This window comes from Diplotaxodon limnothrissa, linkage group LG12, assembly GCF_057381915.1.
Source record: "Diplotaxodon limnothrissa isolate DT_005_m linkage group LG12, D_limnothrissa_male_GT1.1, whole genome shotgun sequence".
Taxonomy (NCBI): domain Eukaryota; kingdom Metazoa; phylum Chordata; class Actinopteri; order Cichliformes; family Cichlidae; genus Diplotaxodon; species Diplotaxodon limnothrissa.
In genome coordinates this window covers 21,488,899-21,516,206 of record NC_140607.1, presented here as the reverse complement: position 1 = coordinate 21,516,206, position 27,308 = coordinate 21,488,899, and the positions used below count along the sequence as shown (strand labels likewise).

The 27,308-nt window shown below is 40.6% G+C and overlaps 1 protein-coding gene across 1 annotated transcript in view; it reads left to right on the top strand.

Annotated features, from left to right (window-relative positions):
* The first annotated feature begins 226 nt into the window (after positions 1-226).
* ank1a (ankyrin 1, erythrocytic a) overlaps positions 227-27,308 on the top strand; it is an 82,866-nt gene continuing 55,784 nt past the window's right edge. The window contains exon 1 of the mRNA XM_085367320.1: positions 227-352. Coding sequence (XP_085223446.1) covers positions 227-352 — 126 coding nt within the window. The remainder of the gene's footprint in view (positions 353-27,308) is intronic.

The following is a 27,308-nucleotide window of genomic DNA, read 5'->3' as shown; positions in this document are numbered from 1 at the left end:
CGGATGAGGACTGCCGGTGTGTTTGTGTGTGTGTGACTGCACTGCTGAAGAGGAGGAGGAGGCAGAGGGTGAGCACGCTCGCACACTTTGCAGGGCCATAGAGGAGCACACAGCGGCAGCGCTAGTGTTGGCCCACGCCAGGTAAAGTGCCAGTGCCGTCGACCCGCAAACCACTGCTGTAAGATCTGGACACGCCAACGCCACCGAGACCCCGACTACCAACGCCATGGCACAAGCGGCCAAACATCTTCGTAAGAACAAGGATTTAGAAGCTCTAGCAGAGCAGGAGCGCAAAGAGAAGGAGGAGGAGAGGGCCAAAAAGAGGAGTCGGTCACGGGATAAAAAGCGCAAGGTACTGGGATATTCACAGGTGGGGTAGTCAGGGGTGGGGTGGGGCGATGGGGTTGGCGTGAGGAGGGGAGGTGTAGCCTGGAGAAGGGGGCAGGAAGGTTGAGACGCCCCCCTCACTTCTTCTTGTTCTTCTGTCATGCTATGGTCAGGGGTGCTGGGGCACACATGGAAACCTGGTGATGAGCGTGTTTCTACTGTGTGTACACAGTCTCCCTGCACACATGTATGTCCTGTGCATACAGACACGGGGAAACGTTATAACACACTGCATGCTTTCCTACTCCTCTGGACTGCTTTATACCTGCTTTATTGACTGTCCTGTCTGAGCCGTCTGATAAGGCAGAGTAGTACTCTATCTCTCACTGTGTGACAGTCCCTCTTCACATTTCTGTCTTGTGCTCCGTCTCTTCTTTTTTCTTTCGTTTTTTTTACACTGCAGTAAGGTATTAGTGAGCAAAAATCTGACTAAAGTGCTGATCTTCCATGAGGACCATAACCTGCCTGTTTTTCCAAAAGCATGTTCTTGTTTTCTGTCCATTATTTTCTCTGTGTGGCACTGTAATTACTGCAGAGCAGTACCTGCAGGCTTCTGACTGAGAAGTACCAGGCAGAGCTGGCAAGGTTCGTTGTAAACAATAAATCTTTGCTCCGCCAGTCACCGACTGCAGAGAAATATCATCCAGTCTACTTTATGCCTCTGGTTGCTTGTCGCCTTTTGCTCAAACTCATTAATGCAAATGAGTCATCCGCAGATTGTGTATTGATGGCAAATTGGTCCTCGGTAACCGAGTCCAGCCGCCCTGTGAGCCAGCTCTGTGCCAGGCTGGCTGTAAACCAATCTGATGCTGATGCAGTAGAGACAGGAACACAGTACAGCTTCCACTCTCCCACAGAAGGAAGACAGGACTGTAAGGCTGATATACGGATCCGATTTTTCTTTCTTTTTTTGTGTGTGTTCTATACAGGTAGGGTGACAAGGTTATTAGGTGTATTTGAGAAAAAGACACAGAGGAAAACAGAGACAGCTTTAGGTGAATGGAAGGTGGTATGACTCAGATACACCTGGGTGGTTTTCTGTCAGCAGGGGCTCGCTATTTAACTGTTTTTGTTGGAGAGTCAGACTCGTTGCACAGACACACACGGCACCGCGTAGCCTGCAGTGACTGATGCAAAGGAATGACTCTGGAGTTAAAGTTTCATCACATTCTTCACCTGTTTAACTCATCAAGACCCGATACAGCACAGGGCTACATGTGTATATTTACACAGCCTTTGTACTTAATAGCTACACACGGACATTACAACCAGAGGGTGAATGCCAGTGCACAGATGCCTTTGTGCATGTTTAGTATGTGTATGTGTGTGAGTGAGTGCAGCGTATGCATGTCTGGAAGGATGAGGTTTAAGAAGAGAGAGCCTGCAGCTCTAACCGTTGGACGAAACATGGACGAGATGTCTGACGGTGCTAATGCAGAATAACTTTGACTGAAAGAGTGTAGTTTCAGAGGATCCCATATCACTTACGTAACCATGCAGCTTAAGTCTTTCAAATAAGCTTCCTCACTCCTTTCCACCTCCCCTCTCAATCTCTCTTCCTTTTTTAAACACCGGCTTATAGCATTCCTGGTTTCTGGAACAGATGTTAACACTGGGGAAATTCTCTTCTCCCTTCATCTTCCTTTGTTTCCTTTCTGATGCGTGTAGCTACCTCTTCAGTTTCTGCACTCTGTAATACAGTGAGTGTTATTCCTTATCCCACTTTGTAGCTAACAAAGAAACCAGCCAACACCTGTTCTTTTTTTTGGTGGCTCAGGAGTGCTTCTATCCTTGCTTTGTACAGAAGGTCAACTCTTTGTGGCAGGACTGCATTTTTTATTTCTGAACATTTAACACTCATGAATGATCATCATATTTTTCCGGCTGCCTTTAAGCAAGAGTTTGGGGGCAATTTAATCAAACATTTGTTTGTATGAAAACTCACTCTTAGCTTCTTTGATTAAGGAGTGATTCAGTTTATGGTGTAAAGGATCATTTATTGTTCTTTGGGTATTTTTACTTTAATAGACGGAGTACAAAGCTCTGAAAGGGAGGCAATGTTCACTGCTCTTTGGGTACATTTTGAGTCTACTGAGTATAATTGCATCAGTTTTTAGCAACATTTATTTATTTGTCTTTAAAAACATAACTGTTATATTTATCTTCCGTGTTGGTTCAATTTTTAGATGTTTTGGGTGGTTTGACGTACGTTGACCTTAATGATTGTTCCCACCGTGTCCCAGTGAGGACACAATGATCTGTCCTCGTCATTAAAGGGTGAAAGTGCATTTTTAACTGGCTTCTCAGTGTAGTGGCATTATGCAGAACTGGTCAGTTGCTGAGCAGTTTATAATGTTGTCCTCAAATTACTTTTATTGATGAGTTTGCTCCTCTTGAAAAATGAGCATTGTCAGGATGTGAACAAAGCCCCATTGTCCCAGTCAGCACCTCTTTTCACCTCATTCAATGTGTGCGTTTGTATCTACATTTATACCTGCTTTAATGTGAAGTGGCTGAACTGGTGACAGTGGCCCTGAAGTATGAAATAGTGGTTTGTTGCATTGCTTGGACACCAGACAGTGCATTTAGTGTGGGCTGTTTACATTTCTAGAGTTTAAGGACTGCTCCAAGTTCACTGAAAAAAAAACATTGGAAATTTAGTGTATATCTAAATGGGTATTAAAGATAAAACGTCCTTTTATTTATTCATTTATAGTTATTAGCCTTATTTTCCCTTGCATGGAAAATATATTTTCAGCTTAATTGTAGTAGCAGATGAGTAAAAGCTTTTTCCTGTAAATGCAATTTTTGTTTTTATCTTTTCATTTTAGTATCTCTGCTTTAACAGCATCCTGATCAAAAACAGTCTTAAGTGCTCAAAGATTGAATCAGTTTTGATATTGCACTTTTGATATTAATTATCATAAAGTATTCTTGCATTTATGAGAAGATTAAAAATGTAACATCTACTGTAATTGTAGTTTCCTAACAAAAAGATCAACTAAGCGAATTGAAGTTGGACTTTTTCTGATAATTTGTTGATTTACTTAGTAATTTTCGACGTTATGGGATCACTTATTAATTCTCAAATGGTTAATGTACCCACTGGATCCATTCAGGATGATTTTTAGAGCTGTAACCCTGTGCATTGAAATCCATTTTCCTTGTTCCTCGTTGCCTTTAAGCACTGTTAGTTATTATGAGTCACTTCACTTATTTAGTTTATTGTCATAGAAGTCAAATCAAAACTTCAAAATTTACCTTTGCATACCAGGAACGGAAAGAAAAATTACAACAGAAGTCAGCTTCTTAATGTCTGAATCAACATTTACTGGGAGTAACTGTTTATCACATCACTGATTGTAAATCTCTATAAATTAGAGAAATATCTAAGCTATCATTGCTTAACTGGACATTTATAGATCAAGTAAGGTGCCAAGCGTATGCGCTGGCTATCAGATGTCTTTGTTTAAACCAACAGTTCAAAACCCCAAGTTGTATTTATTTCTGACATAAAACAAGAAAAAACACTCGCCCCACCAACAACATCACCGGTGTTCACATATGGCTTTTATAGCTCTCATAGTCCAGAGGAGCTGAGGATTTACCCATCATCCGTTTACCTTGTAGTGCTGCTGCTCAGACATGGGTAAAAAGGTGTGGTCAAAATGTATGGCTTTTTTGTCATGTATATAGTCTAACACTGTCTTGGTTGCAGATTTCTATTGTAGCAGCTCATCAGCCGTCCTAGGACTAAAATTCTGCAGCGTAGAGTTCTTCAAAATGCAGCACTTGTGCAGCTGATATGGCTGCCTGGGAGTATTGCAGTGTTGAAAGTGCTACCTCGGTGCCCCATGTTCATGCTACAATTTTTGTGTAAAACAGAAAAGGCAGCAGTAGATCAGCATTCCAGCCCTGTCTCTGTCTGCCCTCCAAAATCCCTTACCCTCCCCACCTGAAGAGAAAGCAGAGCCCTTGATGGGGTTTATGTGTGGCAGACGTGCAGAGGCAGAGGTGCTGCAGAAGCAACTAAGCCCATCAGTACCAGGTCTAGCACCTGTTTGCTGATCATCCCTGTGTGCCTTTACCACAGCTGCTGTGATCAAAGTGAAGTTATTGTGATAAACCGAAATGTACTTATTCTGAAGCAGACAACTTATTGCTTTGATGTCAGATGTTTGAAGCTAGAAAATCAAAGTCAGAGTAAAAGAACCTGATTGTGTGACTGTCATAGCCTGGTACACCTATTGGTGAACGTATCCCAAATGGTCCACTTTAAAATCTTAAACTTTGTGTATCTTTTTTCCTACCTGACAGTCAAAGTGTTGGACAACCAGAGTTGGTGTTTAATAACCACCTGAAGTCTCTGGTTACCACCTCAAGGCAAAGACAAGAGTTAAACACTAAGGATAGCACAAAAACTGTTATTTATTGACTAATTTCTGCAAGGCACTTTGTAAACTTTTGTTGTGTTTTCCTGTAGATGTAATTCTGTCACTTTTCTTCCACCTGCAATTAGTATGGCCATCCTCCTCTGACCTCTCTAATCAACAAGCCATTTTAGCCCAGTGTTTGAGAAGGCTAAGGAGATGAGCAGTTTAAAAAATACTCCAATATTTTAAATCCAGAAACTAATTTAAAATCCTACTCCTCAGATATAAGATCTTGAATAATCAGGCCCATTCTTACCTTAAAGACCTCCTAGTACTACCCCAATAGAGCTCTTCTCTGCTGGTTTTATTCCAAAACAGAATGGGAGGGAGAGCCTTCAGCCTTAAAGCCCCTCTTCTGTGGAACCAGCTCCCAGTTTGGAGTCTAAATACTTCAAGATTAGGTTTAAAACCTTCCTTTTTGGCAAAGCTGAAAGTTACGGCTGGATCAGGTGACCCTTAATCCTTCCTTAGTTGCAATAATAACACTGCAATAAGTGTAAAAGGCTGGAGGATTCCCATAATGCACTGAGTGTGTCTTCTTCACTCACCTTTTTCACTCACCATGTGTTTACATACCTATAATCTGCATTTAATCATTAGTTTTTATTAATCTCTGGCTCTCTTCAATAGCGAGTCTTATGTCCTTTCTTCCTCCTGTCATACCCAACCGGTCGCGACAGGGAACTGCTTTATGGTATCATTGTATTAGACCATGAAACTCAAATTTCAGGCATGTCTGTATGTGTGTTAATCCAGTATAATACGTGTGTGTGTGTGTGTGTGTGTGTGTGTGTGTGTGTGTGTGTGTGTGTGTGTGTGTGTGTGTGCGGGTCTGCGGCCCGGGTGGCCCTGTGGAACCCCTCAGACAGATGACTCAGCAGGCCGAGTCTGAGGCACTCAGTCATGTTGATGGAGCCTTGGAATGAGCCTGACTGAGTCCAGCTCTCAGCTATACAGCAAGTACTGCTGGGGCAGGGTGGCCAGGAGCCGCAACCTACTTTCCTTTAATTAAAGCAGGAATGGGGCACGTGATGCCAATTCACCAAGTAATGCCTTCTGCTTCCCCCTTTCTCCCCCTTTAACATGATGAAATTTATTTATGACCTAGCAGAGACTAAGTGACTCTTAAAGCAAATACCCAAGCACACTCTTTCAGGTTCATTAGAGAGGAAAGCTCCCCTACACAAAAAAGATGGCATCCATTCTTTGTTAAAATAGAAAAAAATAATTGAGTGAACACGAGTAAAATAGCATCAAGCATCCAGCAGGCACTCATCCCTGCAGGAGTTCGGCTTCCCTCAAACTCCAAAGCCCGTGGATATTTTTAAATTGTTGATGAGGGATCAAGATTTCTCACCGTGTTGCCAGCTTCAACCTCACTGCCGTGATTCATTCTTTCATTTGGGTAAAAAAAAAAAGGATGACACAATCATCTGCACCTGCTGTAAGAAACAAAAGCTTGATGCATGTTTTTGATAATCACCATAAGCCTGGGAGGCAGAGACCATTTATTGGTGTGTTGCCTGGCTGATGATTGTAAATGAAGCTGAGCTGACACGTAGGACTGCAGTGCGAGCAGCAGCATCTCTGTGTGCTTATGCTCCCTCTGCACATGAAGTGATGTGTCATATTGAGAGGGGCTTCCTTAGATTTTCCTCTCAGCCCCCCCCCCCCATCTTCTCTCTATCACCCTCCTTGGCCGATTGCGCTAATCTCTTCTCTCAATTGTTATTCTGATAGTGCAGCCGTTACGTAACTGCCTGAAACAGGAATTGAGAGATCGGGGTTATTGAAATGGATCCTCATCATTCCCAAATAAGAGCGAGAGAGAGAGAGAATGAGGTGATACCCTCGGAGAGGAATGTGATAGTCATTGCTGGACAGCTTGTTGTGGAAAAGGGAAAGCTTTCAGTGCCCGCTACCCAACCCAGGCTCTTTCCCTTTAAGCTCCTTCTTGCTGATGAGGGAGAGGAGAGAGGAAAGGACAGGGGGTGGGATAGGGAGCTTAGTGCGGTTTCATGTCCAGGTACTCGGATTCCTGCCTTTATATCCTCAGACTCTGCAGCATCTCATACAGTGAGATGTATGAGAGCCTCTGCAATGTGCAGCCTATCATTTACAATATTGATTTGTTTTACTTTGTCGAGTAGAAAAAGATTTTATTCGTCCTGCATGTTTGAGTTTTACAAAACTAGCCATGTGTAATTTAATTTAATGCAGTTTAATGCATCTTCATCTGTTTTGTAAATGAAGTTTGCAGTTCATGTTCACATGAGGACAGTAATTACTGACTTTTTCTCTAGTGGCAATCTGATGTTTATAGTTTTTATTTAAGAGTAGGCCTATATATACTGATGGAATTTATTTTGGTGTAAACTTCAGTTAAGTATGCAACTTACTCTTGTTAGCAGTGCTAGCATGCTTTAATACCAAACTAACATGGCCAATGTTGTAAACATCATACAGCGTTAGCATCAGCATCTTAGATTGTCATTGTAAGCATGCAGTTTTTAGACTTTAGCTAAAAGATGTGTGTTTGTCTGTTTATGGTAAACATGTCAAATTGCTTTGTGTGTGTGGGAAGCACCATATGTGTCTGTGACTGTTTGTGAATGTTTGGTGTGAAGATGAGTGATAAAACTGAAGGAATATAGCCAAGGGTTAGAGCCGGAGAAAAGGATAGTGAAAGCAAAAAAGGAGTGAAATATCAGAGGACTGTGGGTGACCCCAGGGTGACTCTGCACCTTTTTCCTCTGGATTGGATGGCTGGTGTCTTATTTACCCAATTGATATGATGATTCTTGTTTTTTTTTCTGTCGACCGGAGGGAAGAGAAATAATTCAATTCAAAACACAGAGGTACACTAGGTCATTACAGCGGCATAGCTTCCCAGCTATAATTCTCTGTTCCCGTTCTCTGAGTGCGGACAATAGAGAATGTCTGGTTCATTTAATAAGATGAGCAGGAGAAGATTGAGTTCTGAACTTTGGGTTCTGAATTTTCTGACTGGATTAAACCTGCAGGTGGTATAAAATGTAGTATGGTAAAAAAGCCCAACAAGGGCTCAAGGTTTTCTTTTAGTAAGTGTTCTTTTGGAGTTAGATATGAAGATGGTACAAGACCAGGCCTTGGCTGGTGTCTCAGAGTATCGCCATATGCTCCCTTATGACAAATCTTACTGAGTGGAGTGCAGATTTCTTGAGTCATCTGATCCTCGTGTGTCATTGCGGCGTTGTAGCATCATGGACCTGTTATTAAAAGCTTAGCCATTCGTAACCCTCTTCATCTGAATCCCCTGGAGGGAAAGTGGTGTCACTTTGATTTGTTGCTCTTTAATTCTCACCCCACCCAGCATGCACAGTTTTGCTCTCCTCTCCAGGAGAATGGACACTGATCAATCTGAGAGCAAAACGTGACACACGGCACAGCCATAATAACCTTCATTCAGACTTACTTAGGTACTGTACTTTTTTTCTTTGCTGAGTCTGTAACAGTTCTTTTATAATTCTTATGTTTATATGGATGATCTCATATGTAGAGTGAGAGACAAATGCAGACACTCAGGAGGGATGACGGGATGAACAGAAAGCAAGTTGTTTGTTTGGCTGATGTAATAGTCAAACAAACAAAGGTAAATTCTCAGAAATGCTGGAGTAATGCAGGAAAACACAGAGGAGGGGGAAACAGACTCTGTGACGAGACTGAGAGGAAAGACGGGACGATTTATACACAAGGGTAATCAGGGAAGTGGAACTATCCAGGGGAATGAGACACAGATGAGGGTAATCACACAGGTGACTGCAATCCATTACAAGGAGACAAGATGGGAAATAAAGGGGAATGCAAGAAACAAATAACTTCAAACTAAAAGAGGAAGTAAATAAGGAAACACAGACTCGTGAGTAACGTAAATTAAGCAGAAAGACACAGGAGGAAGACACAGAGGGAAACACACAAAGCACTAAAAATCTCCACACATGGAAACAGTAACTAGGACTCAAGTATAACCTATCAGTAAATACAACTACAGACAAACAAAACCTAAAGAAACCAGAGAGTACCGAAAAGAAAAGAAACTTCTTCAAATACTCAAAAACTCAGTGTTAAAGCACAGACAATCCATTTGGCCATGGTGTTATTTCTTTTCACTAATCAGTCTCACACTTGTGTACAAGGTACAAATGTGTTGATGCTAAAATGCTAGCGCCACAGTTTTACACTGAAAGGGAAGTGTTTTTGTTTGATCAGACACGAGCATTTGGATCGCAAAGCAAACTCCGTTTTGGATTTAGCTCCACGTTTCTTGTATCCAAAACTGGTATTAAAAGCTCTTATTATTATAGCCCACATTTTCCTGATATTCATAAACTGACTGGTAAAAGTTTGAGAATAAGAATATTTTTGACCTTTGAAACAGCAAATATTTTTACTTCCATTCGAGTACAGTGATTACTCTGGGTAATTTACAAGCCTGTAAAATATTGATCGGAGCTACCAAAGAAACAAATTTTTAAAAAATTCTAACATAAGGTCAATTTAACACCCTGGAGTTTTTTTGGTTTATAACACAATCATCCTTGGATGATAAAAAATTGAAAACATCTGTTTACATTTAAGCATTGTAAACAGATGTTTACACTTCCACTTAAGCATCTCAATCTACTAGGGAAGATTATTTCATGTGATTAAAAGCTCTAAAAGAACTAAGTTAACGTTTGTGATGAAATATTTATGCATTTTTCTCTAAGGGAATATTTCTTTGGTAAGCACTAGCTCTAATCATCGCCACTCACAGTAGAGTTACGGTGTCAGTACAACACATGTTAATGGTGTGAAATGGTGCAGAAACCGCCGACGTTTACATACCTAAATGCTGGCAAACACAAACAAATGTATCCAATTAGATATCCACACTGCATTCAGTCATTTTAACATCCCCCCCCCCCCCCTTTTTTAAACTTATTTTAAAACAGACAAAGCTAAAATACCTTCTTGATGTGTTTAGATATATTCATTGAAAATAATCCTCATATAATCATAATCCTATTTTTATTAATGGTCTTTATGATACTTCTGTAACTTACAGACACCTGTAACTAAATGATTTTAATGCACATAGTTAAGAAAGAAAGAAATCTCTCACAATCACACTTGATTGTCTGTGACAGATTGAAGACAGGATTGTATTGAAAGGTAGTCCTCTGTTATTTGCAAATAAGAGATAAATAGGAATCATCGGTCTTTCTATTGCTGCCCAGCCAAACTGATTAATCAGGCAAGACAGGAAACCAAAACCAAGGGTCATGATCTGCGCATACCCTTTGTGGAGATGGGAGACCCTTATAGAATCATCAGGGCATGTAGAGTGGACAAAAGGACGCTATTGCTAACAAAATGGCACATGACACGCTGCTGGGAGCCTGCAGACATCTGTGTGTTGAGGAAACCTGGCACCAAACATCACTTCATCAATACGATCCCTGCTTCCAAGCACAGCAGTGGCAGCATCGCGTTGTGGGGATGCTTTTCTGCGACAGGGGTCAGGAGACTAGTGAGGACAGAAGGAAAAATATACATAAATCCTTATTGGCGATCTTTTTGTGAAGAGGTAGGTATGTCAGACAGCTGTGAAGGTTTATATTCAACAAGACAATGACCACAAGTAAAACACATATGGAGTGGTTTACGCCCGGCATCACTTCCTGAGAGACTGAAAAATGTCTGTACACCGACACCAGTGCTCAACCCCTACAAGCATGAGCAGTTCAAGGTGAATGACGCAAACTTGAAACAGAAGAGTGCAAGCTTGTATGATCATTCCCAAGAAAAACAGTCATAGCTGCCAAGGCTACTTTAGCAATGACTTTAGTGAAGAGTCTGATTAGTAGAAAAAATGTGATATTATTTTATTATTTTCCTATAAATGTGCAAAATATTCTTAAAATAACTTTTGCTTGTCATTGTCTAGTTTTCAAATGCACTATTTTCATGTAAACACACGTCACAGTCATATTACAGTCACCCATAGTACCGTGGCAGGTTTGGGCAGCTATGGTAGTGATCCTATTAAATGTTGACTTGAATTCATATTTGGCCATATTTGTGTGATTTCATTATTTACTTAGAACTGATTTTTTATTTTTTATTTTTTAATGTCTATGTGTTTAATTGTTTTCTTGCTCGTGTGTCTCTTTACGAGGCCATGTGTTCATTGAACAGAGGCACGTGGGTTGTCTTGTGGAGCAGGATTTACAGGCTAGCTGGGAGGATAGCGGTGTCACCCGGCCTCTAATTGGCTGACCCCAGAGATTTTTCTTGAGTAAATGCAGAGCAAGGTGTCCACCCCCTTTCTCTTCTTCGTCCCTGCTAGAGTAAATTCCTCCATCCATCCCATTACCATTTCCCCCCTTTTAGTGCAGACCACTACCCCTACCCTCTTCCCCGCTCTCTGCCACAGTTGCTTGCAGCATTTTGCAACCCTGCAAGATCATGGATTCGATTCCTAACAGCTCCCTCTCTTCTCTCTCAGTTTCTGAGATTGCGCTAAACTCTATAGATCCACATTAAGAGAAAGAGAGAGAGAGTGAAGCGAGGGAGATTAAGTGAGCAACAGTGAGAGGAAGGAGGGAGGGATGGAGTCACTTTTACTGTAACGACAGCCTGGTGTTTTCTGTCAGCAGGAAAACGGAAGTGTGGTGTGTGTAGACGGGGAATAATCGACTCCCACAACACACATTTGTAAAACTTTAGATCTTATATGTTATATTGTTTAAGCTGCCTTTAACCCATCCTCAAAAGTACACTGTTAATTACGGCTTGGGCTGAGGAGGAGGGCGGTGAGTCCTTGGACACTTTACTGGTATCAGCTCAGGGTGAAGGAGAATCTGCATGTGTGCAGCATCCTTACAAGGTCAGCAGCACCTCGTACTTGATCACATGTAAGCACACATGTTTGTAGACTCGAGACACACACACACACACACACACACACACACACACACACACACACACACACACACACACACACACACACACACACACACACACACACACGTCTACTGTCAGCCAGCCCTTAGTCAGCACAGTGCTCTGTAATGGAGTTGGACGTCGCCACCTAGTGTTAATGTAGAGACTTTCTAATCATGATAGAAAAGATGATATCTCATTCACTTTGTGTTCCTCAGATAATTTCTGGATTCCCACTTCTACAGCTCACTTCTTCTTAATAAATCATGATTTTAAAAATGCCCGTATCCATAAGAGTCTTTTTCAAGAATCCTTTTCAAGCTATTTGTGAATAAAGTCCTTAAAATGAAAGTAAAGCTAAACTTCTGCTCTCAGTGATAGTTTGATCTACCTTCTCTTGATCGCTCTGCTACTCTGGGTGTGTGTGTGTGTGTGTGTGTGTGGGGGGGGCATGATCCTGACCCTGCTGAACGGCAACAGCTGGCCCAGTGACGGATCTAATTATGTCTGTCAGAAACACAGAAACGCAGTCCTCTAAATGTTGCCTGCACACTAACATTACATGCTCTTAGCCACACATCCATAGCAGAGTGCCATCACAACTACATGCAGCACTGAAAATCTGGTTTGTTCACCGGCATGCAAAGAGCCTGACAGATCCATAAAGAACTCTTGCTCATTTTTATTGATGGCTGGAGTTAGATACAGACGACGCTACATTCATCGTGTCCCCATCTCCTTTTCCGCTCTTTTTTTAGTCTACTCATAGACTGCCTCACTTCTGCAGCCACTATTCTTTTCATCCTTTCCTCCCTTACAGAGTCTTAATCAATATAGTGTAGCCTTAAGCAGTGCAGGACAGTTAGTGTGGTGGTAATGGAGAAAATGTTTGTCAGAGCATAGAGCACTTTGAATTTGGCCTCAGCACTTCCTTAGGCACAGACCTTTAATTGCTACATATTGGTGAAAGGCTTGAGAAAGTATGAGAGTGAGCATGTTGTATATTCTTTCCAATTGTAGAGCGTGTGGCAGATAGTCATGGAATAAAAAGCTCACGGAGCTCATGTCTGTATCTACTGAACACATATGACTGACATCTTTGGTAAATGTTTGTAATGGTTAAGATGGGTATACAAAGTCTGGTGTTACTGCTGTAAGCGCTTTAACTCGTGAGCTTTAGATAAACAATATAAAAACTTTGTATAGAGCTGCCTTTCCATGGGAGCAGTTCTCCTCAGAGATCAAATGATTCACTCATAAGCTGATGGACAAAATTAATCTAAGACAATTTCATGACTTAATCGAATGAGCCAGCTGTACAGTTCAGTCTTCTACTATAAACCTAATATATAAAGTTTATTCAGAATATTTAAAAGAACAAAATGTAATTCATATTTGTTAGGGAAAAGGGTGATATTGTATATGTAATCAAATTTTATACTTGAAAGGGAAGAGCTATAAACTTGTATAGGTCTACGTCTTCCTCTCTATTAGTAAATGACAACAGTCATTTACTGAGTCGTTCCTTTCAAACAACCTGTCCCACATGTGCATTCATACCTGTGTACATGCTTAGAATTTATATATGCAAACATGCATTCACTTACACAGATACATATTTACCTAGAGTTGCTCAAACATGCACTCACTTACATAGTGCAAAACCCCATGTTCAACAGACAGATACATACAGAGACAGTACTGTGCAAAAGTCTTGAGCCACTACAGTTCCAAGAAGCCAGACTTTCTTGTGATCTGTCGAAGCCGTACTGAACAATAATTCTCCAGGCTTTCCGAACGTCCCTCAAAGGGCATTCAGGGGAATGGTTTTTTTGTTCATTTGTTAAACCAATTAAGACTCTCCTATGAATCATTCAAGCATTAAAAAACCCCCACCTAACTCAAGGGGATAAACTGGTGTTGTGTCTGCACATAGCAGACAGCTTGGCAAAGAACCAAAGGTTACTTAGTGCCAGTGTTACTACCAGCTTGTCACAAAACACATCAATTGTTCTCTTTAATCAAATGTTTGAATCTACAATAAATGCCAAAATAAGTTCTACATTAGAGTATTCGTGATTCCCAAATAGAGTTATTAGTGGTAAATTTGGCATGGTGTAAAAAAACTGATATTACTGAGGCTAAGCCAGCTGGTTGAATAAACCAGATATCTGACTTCACTTTAGTGTCTGAGATTGTGTAGGTAGTGTTTAGTACTTTAAACGAGACTCAGCATTTATTATTTTTATTTATTGACTGTGAAATTTTTTAAACTGTCAGTTTAAAATGCAAAATGCATCGATGTCCCTCTCATGTTATCCTTCATCTCTCGTGTTTGTCCTTGCTCAGGAAGCTGAAGGTTATCATAAAAAAACTTCCCTCACAGACTTGCTGTTCTCCCATCATTCACCAGTTTTCCTGCCCCACATCCCGCACCGTCACTTCATCCCAGTCAGTTCTGCATTTTGCTGAGTCGATGAAACTGAATCTATCGCAACACTTACTCCCTTGTTTTCACTGCTCCATTTCCCCCATCACCCTTTTCTCCGATCTTTCATTTTTCTCAGTATTCTTCAAACCTTTTCTATCTCGATAACTTATTTATATTTAACAGGATTCCTGTTTTCTCTCATGCGTCACATCGAGCTGAATATTAATGTGCCAGACTGCACGATATAGTAAACCTGACAGCATGCAGCTGGGCTAAACCAGTTAAATTCTCAACTTGAGCTTTAAGTGTGTACTTTCACTTATTTGAACCAAATGTCCAAATATGAACTAGATTCAGTATTTCCTCTGTGTGCTTATTTTCGGGATTCGCATGCTAGTTTTTTTTACACGCTTGTAACATCCTTGAACTTCAGCCCTGCTGTTGTGTAATGTGCTCAGAATACCTCACTACTTAGCAGAGGTGTATGCGTGAGTGTGAAAATCTCCTCGGTGTGCAGCAAGCAGTTCTGCTGAGTGAAAATCCTTTCTGTGTGGCTTAAACTGTTTTAATCCCAAATAACTCTGTAATGTTAGGCACAGTTTGGGATTTTTTGTTTGTTTGTTTGTTGTGAGCTGACAGCACTGGTGTCATATTTATCTGTTTTAAGTTTTGTTTTTCTAAACTTTAGTAAACCTGATGAAAATATATATTGTCCACAGCAAAGTTATTTATTGTAAAACTGAAGCGTATTGAACCACTGGAAGATTAAAACTGTCAACCAAATTCAGCTTCTTTACCTACATACACTAGAACTGATGTGGGTGCAACAATAACCGACTGTATGGCTGCAAGTAAGGATGAATATATGCGCTGCCACCAAAGATGCGGCTCAGCACAGCAATTTAGACATCTGTAGTAAGATTAATGAGAAATATTCTTAGTTGCATTTTCAGATGGTGCTGCATGGATGAGTCTGAGAACAATAGAAGTTGGAGGGAGATGTGTACTGAAATGAATGTGGTGTCACAACTGAGATGCGGCGCTATAAATCTGGCGAGCCATCCAGATGTTTGTCCTTGATTGCCTGAAGAAACTGCATCTAATGCGCGTGTGTGATTTGGATTATCAGGATTGACGTATTTCATTCCTTGAGGATGGATTAATAGCGGGGATGAGCTGGTCTTAGCTCCCTCTGCTGGTCAGAGCGAGGTCAGAGCTCGTTTACATTCAGCTTCACTATGACTTGGTCGGGATCTAAAGCAGTCTGACAGCACAGCGTGATGCAGTCACTCGCTCTCAGCCGGGTCAGAGATCATCTTCGAAATGCGGCGAGAGGACAGGAAGTGTGAAGGACTCGCACTTCCTTCACAAGGAATCGATTGCGTTGTGTTGTGTTGCGTAGGATGCCTGGAGGACTCCATCTTTATCCGACACACACGGTGTCACACATTGCCCCAGATACCAGCAGAGCGTGCAGTACACACACAAGCTGTGTTCACACCCGCCTCTCCCTCTGATCCAGTGCAGCAATTCAACGCTGTTCTGCAATACTGTTACGCAGAGTCATCAATTATTCATTAAAGATTTCTGCACTCGTTCAGTCATGGGCTTGATAGACAGGAAGATGGAAGGGTAAAGAAGTTAAAAATTCATATAATTTCCCCAAAACCTCAGCAAAATGGAATATTTAGTGAGTTGTTCTGTAAAACTTTTTAAATGGAATGATGACTGATTCTAATACGTATAAATGACTTTAAATCAGTGGCTATTTTGACAGTATATGATCTAAATGATGTGACTTATTTGTCATATGGTGCAAAAGTTGCCTCACTGTTAGTAAATCATCGCTATTTCTCTGCAACTCAACCCATGGCTTAATCTTTTCTGCATATACAACTTGGGTGCATCCTATAAATAACCACAGTATATTATTTAGGACAGAGTGGTGATGGCTTTTTGTAAGTAAAGGTTCTCCTCTGGGTTGTTTCTTGTTTTAAATACAGAATTAAAAAATGTCTTTGAGCACATAGTTAAGGACAGCAGGGCTTTGAAGGTTCATTTGCTCTTAGGACAACCTAACAGAAATAGAAGGACGGTATTTAAGGGAACATCCATGGATTGGTACCCAGTGTGCCCTTCTAGATGTTCTGCAGACCTCATGAATATGGACATGTGTGACTGATTGATAGTGAGGGAAGTGCCAGGCAGTGAAAGAGACTATCAGAGCAAGGAGCAGATTTAGACATTTTGTTGAGGGATACTGCCAGGGAGGTGAGCGGAGGATACAGGTGTATGGAGCCGGAGCAGGAAGACACAAATAAGCACTGACGGCCTGAGAGTTTTTTGAATGTCTACCTGCTTGGATGAGCATTTGTAATTGCTGTCCAAGAAGCCGTATTTCACTGCAGAGCTTAAAACAGTGAGTCTAATGGTGTGTGCGCTTACTGTCAAAGTGGAGACAGATTAGTGGAGGCAGGTCTGGCACTGTGTGGTCCACAGCACTGCGGGGTCATGAATGATTTAATGGGAGGAGAGGTAAGTTTCGTCCTTTGCCTCTGCAGATGCATACAGGCATTTATGATCCGGAGAGATGCTGACGGATATATAGACCTCCTTATTTAATCTGTTGATATTGGCATGCGCCTGCTGCGGCATTTAAATGATGTTCAGTTGCTACTAAGAAGCTTTACATCATCACCATCAATTGTCTGACGCTTGCTGACCCATGCTTTCATGTCGATCACTCCAAATTCTCGTGCTGCCATCTGTAAATCGAAACTGAAATCGTTGACCAATTTTGGTGAGCCTGTGTGAATTTTAGCTTCACTTTCACTTTGTTCTTAATGGACGGAAATTGCACCTGTTAGTTTGGTGCTTGGTTTGAACTTCAGCAGGTGTCGTCGACCACGTATGCATGTAGCTGCCATGTGATTGTCTGATTGTGTATTTGTGCAAACAGCCATTTGAATAAAGTGTCCACCGAGTGTTTAATATAATTCAGTAAAGGATGCTTGTTTTGATTGCCACAGATTTATCTGCACTGAAGCAAGTAAGAAGGAATAATACCAACTCATCACAGTTGGTATTAGTTTTTGGTGATGAATCAGTTTATTGTTGTTATAACTGGTTTAAGTTTCATAAATTTTTGTTCAATGATAATTTGATAATTCAAAGAAATATCAGTTATCTGAGCAAAAAACAAAAACACAGAGTGAATGTACCCATTTTCTCAAATCGTGTGTTATGAGGCGTCATTACATAGTTTGACCAGCAGAGCGCTGACAGTACGCTACTCCTATTTACACCTTATTCAAATAATCTGTATGTATACAGTATACAGATCAGTGTTATCAAAATCATATTAATTCATGGCCAACACAGAACTCAAAGTGATCTCAAGTCTCTACATTTTTAGCTCATTTGGCTGAAGGAGTGATGAAGACTAAGAATCACCATTTCTTCCAGGGTATTGGTCAGATTTGAGTGAAACTTGCGCACAGGTCGAGGTCAGTGACAGGTCTGTGAAGTCTGATGGATTGTAAACCAGACGAGCTACTACAGAAGTCTAGTTCTGGTTTGATTTCTCTTAGTGTAAAGAAGTCCATCCTGGATATGTTCACAATGACGTTTCAATTTATAAATTGGATCAAGAACACATATTTTTCAATTAGTTAATGTACGAGGGGTTTTTCTTTTCTATGTCTTAGTATTTTAAGTTTTGATTCTATTTAAGGTTGATTTGTTTTTATTTTACTTCACTGATTTGATTATTGTTATTTTTATTACTCTTGTTTTTATGACACTATATTTTGGTTTTTGCCTTCAGGTTATTATCATTATTGCCTCCTCAGTGCTTTTATTTGGGTTCTCTTGTTATTTCCTGTTTTACTTCATAATTAGTGGCTTCGTGTGTCTTACTTTGAGCTTCCCTCCTTGTGATTGTCTTGATTATGTTAACCTGCTGCTTCCAGCATTATCCTCTACTAATTCACACAAACACCAAACTGTGACACTTCAACCTGAACGCTCTATTTATTTACATTTTCATCCTGTCTAAGGTTATCACTATTTAAAGGTATTGTGTTTGAGCCTGCTAAGAAGAGTGCAGTCAAAGTTGTTGCACAGTGTTGGGAGCTTTTGTTATTCTACCCAATTTAAAAGCTCTGCAATAAAAGAACAGTTTGATATTTTAAATCTCGATATTTCCTGTGAATTTTAATCTGTTAGCACTGCTGTGTGTTATCTTCACTGAGCGGGACACTCCTGTGATGTTGCTCTGTCGTACCATGTCTTAGATATTTCCAACAGAAGCTCGCAGCTTTTTTCAGAGCACGCTGTTTCCTTTCTCATTTTGAATTACAGAACTAATTGCTGATTTGCCAGTTCACTTACTTTGATCCAAAATATTTGTACCTGGTATCCCACCTCTCACTGATGATAATTTTTTTTCAGAGTATTTTCCCACACATTGTGTTTCCCAGTGAAAACACGCCGCCTCTGTAGGGCCAACAGTATATCACCTTTTCGCTTTTCGCTGTTTTTCTCCCTCTTGACCCCTCTTATCGTGTACAGCTTCACTTACAATGTGCACTCTCATCACATCCAAAAACCTACTGCTCTCTCCCCTCTCCTTTGTACTTTTCCCCCTGTTTCTTCGCAGCTCTCCAGTTTCTAAGATGCTCAAATCTTTTTTTACTCTCTGCTGCTTTTCTTTCTCTTTAGCCCTTGAACTGACCCCAGCCTTTCCATGTGCGCCTCTTTATACGTCTTCAGTGTGGACAACCCCCTTAAGCCACACTTACCCAAAAAATCCCAACTCAAGTGCTCTCTTCCTGTTTCAGTGGGTCCTGCTGAGGGTTAGGGACTTCTTTGTGGTCGGTATGTGTCTCCTTTAAAAGGGGAAAACATGTTTTGTGAGAACAGAAATGTATTTTTCTTCTCAGGCCACAGGTGTGCATTAGTGGAGAGAGCTTATTGTATGTGTGTTTTCATCTTCAAATAGTGTGAGGGGGAAGTTAATTTAGATACTGAGTGACAGGGGTTTGTGAGTTCACTGTCGGTGTGACACAAAGGGATCTGTAGAAACGGTGATATTCATTTAGATGAACTATTTGATCCCCCAAAAAGCATCGTCACGGGTTTGTTGAAGTCATTTTTTACTTTGAGGTCCATATTGGCCTGTTTCATTTCTCAAGGCCACCATGTAAAGGATCTGCACGTAGATGATGTCCAAAAACCGAGAAGACGGTACTGCAGAGAAAAAAAAAAGGCTCATAAGATGCAGAGTTTTGCTGGAACTTCAGACTCTTCAGACTGCTAATCTGACAGCTTAAAATGGATGCGCCTCATTTTAGTGGAAGTATAAACTTCTTCAAAAGAGCTCTGTCAGCCAATTAGTTTATTGTCACCTCGTTTTTCACCATTAGGTTTATTAACCTACTTTTGGAGCCGATTCACACCTGCAGCCAACATCATGCATCATTTCTGGCTGTTATAAAATGACTCAGACTTGTTTTTTTCTTTTCTTTTCCTTTTTCCAGTTTCTTTTCTTCCAGGTGCAACTGCGGTATCATCATTGCTCTATTTTATAAGCATCAATCATGTGTAACAAGTAAATTGTATTTTGAAATCATATTTGCATTTTGTAGGCAACCCACCAAATCAAGTGATATATTAGTCTTATAACTATTCGATTCTGCATAACTTTAAAGCAAAGACTATTTTTTTATAACCCGCTGTTACTCCGATGAGGTATTTTTCATTTTCCGGTTATTTCTGTTTTGTTTGCGCTTGTCAGCCAGGAAGAACATTTTTCCCGCCGCATTTTGTGAAACATGTTGTGGAGCTGAACAATGTGCGATGAATAATCTTTGAAGTCTGGCTGTGGAATTGGATTTGTTTTGGATTTTTTTTTTTTAGATAACACTTTTGCAGAGGACTTGTATCTTGTCAGAGTAGTGAACTGACAAAAGAAATCCCAAAATGAAGGTTTTCCCAGACATGCTTGTTAGATGTTCTAGCAAGAAAAAAAAGGGAAAAATTGTCAATCGTCAGTCCAATAACCAACGATAGGCGATACATTCGAGCAGGTGACTTTTGATGGGCGGAGCAATGTAATTGTGCACGGACTGCTTTGCGCATTTAGACTCTATACGTTTTGTTTGGAGGGAATATTTTATCTTCTTTGTTTGTTTCAGGATTAATTACTTTTTGGATTATTCATTTATTCATTTATTTATTTATTTACTTATTTATATACTTATTTGAGATTGCACAAAAGACCTAACTTTACGTCTGAGATTTTTTTATGTTCGCTGGAAGAGACATTTGGATTTTTAACTTGCTTTTTGTTTTATTTTGTATTTGTTGTGTGGTCAAGTGTGTAAGACAGACAAACACTGGATCGGCCTGTAAGCACAGTTCTCTTTGATTCCCTCCCCACCATTATGGTTTTTTTTTAAAATTTAAATACATTTTTTTTCTGAACATGGGCGACTACCTTTCTTTCCGTCTGTCATGAGTTTGAGCAAATGAATCGCTACATTTGGGCGCCATCTGGGGAGGGTGCATTTGCTCACAGCTGGAAGAGCGCTATTATTTTTTCCGTTGGCTGCTTCTCTGAGCTTCACCCAACATTTTTAGCAAACGTACTCATGGGCAAATAAATACATCCATACATTCGCTTCCACTTATCCTTTTCAGGTTTGCAGGGGATGCTGGAGCCTATGACAGCTGTCATTGGGCGAGAGGCGGGGTACACCCTGGGCAGGTTGTCAGTCTGTCGCAGGGCCAACACACAGTGACCGACAACCATTCGTGCTCACATTCACTCCCGCATTCACACCTATACAATTTAGATTGATCAATTAGCCTATCCCCACTAACTGCATGTCTTTGGACATGTAATAGAAATGCATGTATTATAAATACATAATTAAATAAATTGCCCTTGTGAAAATGATCAGTGAAAGCCTATCATCAATAGTCAATATATTCGTCCAATCGCCCGACCTTAGATAGCATCCCTGAGTTTATGATGCTGATATTACAGCCAGAAAGTGGCAGTGTGTTAACGTCACTGTACAACAAATGAAAAAGAACAAACACAAATGCATATAACCTTTTCTTTGCATTAATCTGAACCATGTTTCTCACTTTGTAAGAGTCATTTTTACTACATGTTTATTCTCAGATGAAACAACATCATCATTCGTCCGTCTATGGTTCAGTTTTGGGAATCATAGCACGACCATTTTGACCAGGAGATGATGTTCTTGGGTACTCTGAAGGTAAATTGTCAGAAGTAACTCAGTGTTACTGCTGACCTTTAGGGGGTGTACCCTGCCTTTCGCCCTGTGACAGATGGGACAGCCTCCAGTCCCCCTGCCCGCAACCTGGAACTGGGAAAGTGGATGAAAAATGCTTCTCAATACTGAGCATTTGATACATGTTGTGTCAGTATACCTAACACTTTTCAGTTGTAGCTGTTCATCAAACAATACCAAAATGTCATCTCAGTCCTTTTTTTTTTTTTTTTTTTTTTTTTTTTTTAGCGTTTCCTGATAATTCAGACTTACTGTAAAGATTAATCACTTGATATAAGCAGATTACTCCATTACAGAAACCAGCTGTTCTTCTCAGGGTTGGTTCTCCAAAAAAAAGGACTCCCTTATTCATCTCTTTGATGCATCTGCTTTTATCTGTTATGTTAGTAGTAGTTATGACATCTTCTGTCTCTATAGGTCTACTCATCCAAGGTAAAAGTTGTCCTCTGGGATGTCACCTCCTGTTCTCCCTCATCTTTCTTTCTGCACTTTAGTGAATGTCATTCCCACTAAGAATCCAGAGAGAGAAAAAGAGAGGATGAGGGGAAAGAAAAGAGAAGGGGCTTAGGGATACAAGATGGAAATATCAGAGAGAAGAGATGGAGGACAAGAATTGAAAAGAGGGTATGGTGATATCACTGTCTGTGCCAATGGAGAGACTAGGAAAGCTCCATGAAAGCGGTTTGACTGTCCAACAACTGAGCCCCACACTGCTGATAAGGGATGATGAATAGAATAGTGATGATGGTGGGGGTGCCAGTGGGTTGCTATTTTTAGATGCATTCAGCTTGCTCGCTGTGTGTGACTGCATGTGAGCAATTAGACGTTTCTTTACGAGGACGCTGATTTACACGCAGGTAATCTGTGCAGGCTCGTGCGTGGCTGCAGCACTGTTAAGTTGAATGTGAAGGTATGAGAGTGTGCCTGTGTTTCTCACATGGGTGTGGATTTAAGCCACGTGCCGTTTGTGCTGACTACAGAGTCAGGGAAGAACTGCAGTGAGGAGCTCAACGTGCCCTCTTCATGAACGGCTTTGCAACAGCTCATCGGTGTGTGTGTGTGTGTGTGTCAATACTGCAGATAGATATGTGAAAAAAGACTGCAGAAAGAGTGTAAGAGTGATGCACCGTAAAAGGCGAGAAATCAAAGAGAGGTGTACATGCAGTACAATTGTGGTCCTTATACAGTGAGTCAGAGTACATTTTATTTAAAAAAAAAATACAGACTTGCGGTACATGGACTTGTACAACTGCTTAAATTACTTAAATGACAGTTGACTTGATATTTGTGATGCTGAAACTACCACTAAAATGAACCAGTCACTCCCCAAAGTACCGACTGTTTGTTGTGTTACTTGCTATGTTCAGTTTTACATGTTTTGAATGTAAAACTCTTTTTATTCTCTTTGCCACAGAAAACAAACAAAATAGTCATGATTTATTCAAATTAGTTTCAAAAACAGATTGCCACCCTTTGATCTGTTTTTCATCTTCACCAGCTGATCAGTAAAGCAATCCAATGACGTCTTTCAAACACATACCTCCTGCCGATTCAGTTACGAGCTGCTCTTTTGCATACCTTTGTTGTTATCTTCTATTAATCTGTCTCGATTTCCTCTAAAGAATTTGGCTGCATGCGAATCCCCAAAAATCTTTATTGCCCATCATTTCAAACCCATCATATATCGCCTAATATTGTGCACTTAGACTCTTTCACATGGGCAGAGGTCTACTAGAAGTAATAAACGCACTAGCTTTCTGTGGCTGTCACAGCTGTGGCATCGCCCTGAGCTGCAGAAATGTGGGCCATTTTTTGGGTGATTTTGTTGTGTCCTCCTCTCAGACTCTTTTACAGCTTGATGATATTTCTAATGTAACATTGTGCGTTTTCATCATGACTCCCTGTGTGTTCATATCCTTGATCTCACACATGCAGAGAAGCACAGAAACCTTTACCAGCGGCAGCAGTACTGCAGCCTCACAGACATAAAGCAGGAGTTGGCACATGGAGGAGTCTCTCTAAAGTCAGACTGGTAACAGCAGGAGGGACAACTTTTGTCTCACCTCAGTACGTCTACAGAATATTTCTCTCCTTTCCTTTTCAAAATAGTGTTTCTACACTCAATAGACACTTTATTAGGTACGCCTTTCAAGTACCTTTTATATCAATATTATTGTGCACGATATGATATGGTACAGCCCTAATGGACACGGGCAGCAGTTATACTCAGGTAGGCTGAGTATAAAAATCTGAAAAATCCCAGTAAATCAGTAGCTTGTGAAATACTCAGACCAGCTTATCTGTCACCAACAACCATCGCCACATTCAGAGTCACTTCAATCACTTTTCTTCCCCATTCTGATGCTTATTTTTGACTTTGATTTTCATCTTGAACAGGTAATTATATGTCTTTTTAAATCTATATTAAATTGTTAACAAGAAAGCTAGTTACCAGCTTTGTGGGAATCCAATCAGTGAGTAAAAGTACACAGTTGATGATAAAGCTGTCAGGAAGAGTATTTGTGATAATTCACTGCTATATTTTTTATCTTATGAATGAACCATACAGACAAACACAACAATGCAAATGGCGAAAGCTTTCCGTCAAACTTGTAGGTGTCACATTAAAGCTTTCTGAATGTAATTTTCTTTCCCTGTCACAGTTTCTGATGTGAGAGCTCGGTTTGTATGCTTTTCTTTCTTAGAAAGTTTGGAAGACAAATCAGTTTTTTTGTGGGGTTTGACAGACTTAATGCTTTGTCTCTCACCCTCATAGCTCACTGGCTGCAGTTTTTGTCCGTTTTCCCTCCTGAGAATATTACCCTTCAGATTCAATTTCCCCAGTGTGAATCTAATCAAGGATGCTCACAATAAAGTTTCATCTTAAGAGCACTGCGGCGGCCATCTATGTCAGCTTTTTGCCTGCACTCGTATTATATGAACAGTCTCAGGAGTGTTGAAAATTCCAGATGCCAGGATTTACTTTAGGTGCATTTAAGTTGTGTTTGGTAAAAGACAGAGCTACAGCATGTCTGCATGAAACCTTTGTGGCTCCTGAGGGAGATGTGTGATATCTGGTCATTTACCTCAAATGATGATTTCCTGGAGTCAGGCTTAGATGTGCAGAGCAAAACAGGTGCAGTTCTCTTTAATAATGATGAGTCTGAATGTTTGGAACACTTAAAAAAGTTCCTCAAAACTGTGGGTTCAAAACATATTAAATATTCTATTTGTGCAGTGACCATATGTGTGTTTACATGCATGGATTTACTTTGTCTGTGTAGTCTATGCGTGCGTGCTGAAACAAAAAAATACAGTCGTGAGATGGAGAAAGGGCGACTTGCTACAGCTAAGGGGTTTAACAAGCGTTACATGTAGCAGCGATAGAGAGAGCATCCGTCTCTCTGTCCCAGGAGGAAGCCACAGAAGGTGATAGTGCAGGTGTGACAAATGAGCGCCAAATCCTCCTGCTCTGTTTGGATAACTGCTGAGCACAGGTGTACACACGTAAAATATATGCACACATGAATAAGAACATGCACACATACTCTTAGAAAATGCAGCCTAGTATTTCTTCCTGTACCAGCGTGTGAGAGCAAAATGTGTCATTTTTGCATATTAAACTTTCATTAAGTTAGTTTTTCCTCTGTTTTGCTTCAAGCATATTATAGAGCTCTTTTGCCGCTAAATGAATCTCTGCATTCACCAGCTAGTTGGTAATATTTTCTCTTTGTTAGCATGCCACTGGTTTTACAGCTTCTCCTTTGCACAGGGATATACAGCTTTATGCGGGGATATCTTTGCCTGAAAGCACCTCATAATGTGAGTAGCTGCTCTTGTAACCACGTGAAAAATTGCTGACACAGATAAATCCAGAGTTATGCGTCTCAGTGCTGAAAAACGTAGCAGGATTTTTTTTGTCTTTTTCTTTGCTTTTTACAGCAATTTTTAACTTTACACCGACCACCTGTATTTATCATATTTCTTTTTTATCGTCTATCATTTCTTTTGCTTTGCGTTGCCTCCAGACTTTTCTATTAAAATGCATCATTTGACCACGTTTGATGAATAATGTTTGATTATAAGCTGAAAGCTTCAAAGCAGACAATGACCTCAGGCTTTTCAGTAACGAAAAAAAAATCCAATCTTATTGGCATTCAGTTAGAGACTGTTAGATGCTCCATGTGACTAGACCATCGCTGAACTGTGATGCATTCTGTCCGGCATTGTGACGGCTGTGCCCTGGTTTAAAGACCTAGATCTATTGTCCATGCTGATGTCTGTGGTACAGCTGCAGCTCCCGTTGGTTTAGTCTTGGCATCGCTTTTTGGCTACACTTATTAAAGCATATAACATTCATGGTACACTTGGCAGCGGCGTTCGCTGGAGTGGTAGGTGGTTCTGTTGAAGTGTTGACGTGAGCCTGGGTAATCCACCGGCTGCTCCGCTATGCATGTGCATGGCTCTGGGCTGGCCCCATACAAAAGAGCAGACCTGAAAAGCATCATAATGAGGCACAGGCTGGAAGAAAAGGCATGTCTCTTTCCATTTCTGTGAGCGAAAAGAAAAGAGCAACATAAAAGAATAGAAGACAAGAAAGAAAGATGAAAATAAGCCCCTCAAATCCAGGATTTTGGCTGCGCTGTCTCTTTGAATTTATCTTTTTTTTCCATGCATGTTTTCTATTATGGTAATGAAATGTTGGATATAAAGAATATGTGATGGACGAGCAACGGCTTTCAGTGAGAAGAGGAAAAAATAGAAGGGGAGGGGTATGTCATGTCATTGATAAAACCCATAATCTCATTTAAAATAGCTTCCCTTACCCTCCCATTATTCAATTTTGTGTCTTCTTTGTTTTTATACCTTCTTACTTTAACAGAACTTAAAATATTACAGTATTCATTACCACTGCTGCACCATTATAATTATTTACATTAGAAATGGCGCTGTCACACGTACGAGTGCTCAAAAGGTTGTTTCTTGTTACAACAGAAGCTTCTACTAACCGCCTCAACAATCCCCAGAGAAAAAAGAAAATTAGGAAATAAAACAGAAGATCAGAAGATGGTGCACTTTGTTTCTTCTGCAGAGGACATCAAAGCAGTCTGGAGTCTGTGTGCTGTGATCTTTCTTTCTTAATCTTTTGTAATCTTTTTGCTTTGATGACCTCTGACCTCCATAGGGACAGAAGCAGACGGGAGGAGAGGAGGATTTGAGAAGGTGTGGATTGAAAGGGAGACCTTCTTAGTGTGTAATGCAATCCAGTGCAATTAAATGTGACAGTGAAGGCTAGGTCAAACCAGGAAAACACAGCTACAGCACATGGGTAGCTGGGGACCTTTGCTTAAACATGCAATAAAGCCTTTTTTTAACACTTGGGTTGCACACAACACTGATATAATTTCACCTTATGAGGTCGATAATCAGTCACAATCATAAACCTCTGCTTTTTTAAAAATCCAACAGCATTACTGATTCCTGAGCTGTGTTTGTGTCTGTCTTACTCTCCAGTATTTGCGCTTTTTTCATCTTTGTGAAATCTGAATGTGTGAGTTAAAAGTTGAAATGGGGGCTAAAGGATTTAGAGAGTGACTTTGATCATGCTCACACACCAGTGCGCACCAAACACAGACAGAATATGAACCCAGATGGAGCGCTAGATAGAAAGTGAGGATAGAGGTGAGAGGTGGAGGGGACTGCACCAACCTTTCCTTTCATCCCACCTGGCAGTTCCACCTGTGTCCCTCCAGAAAGTGCCTCTCT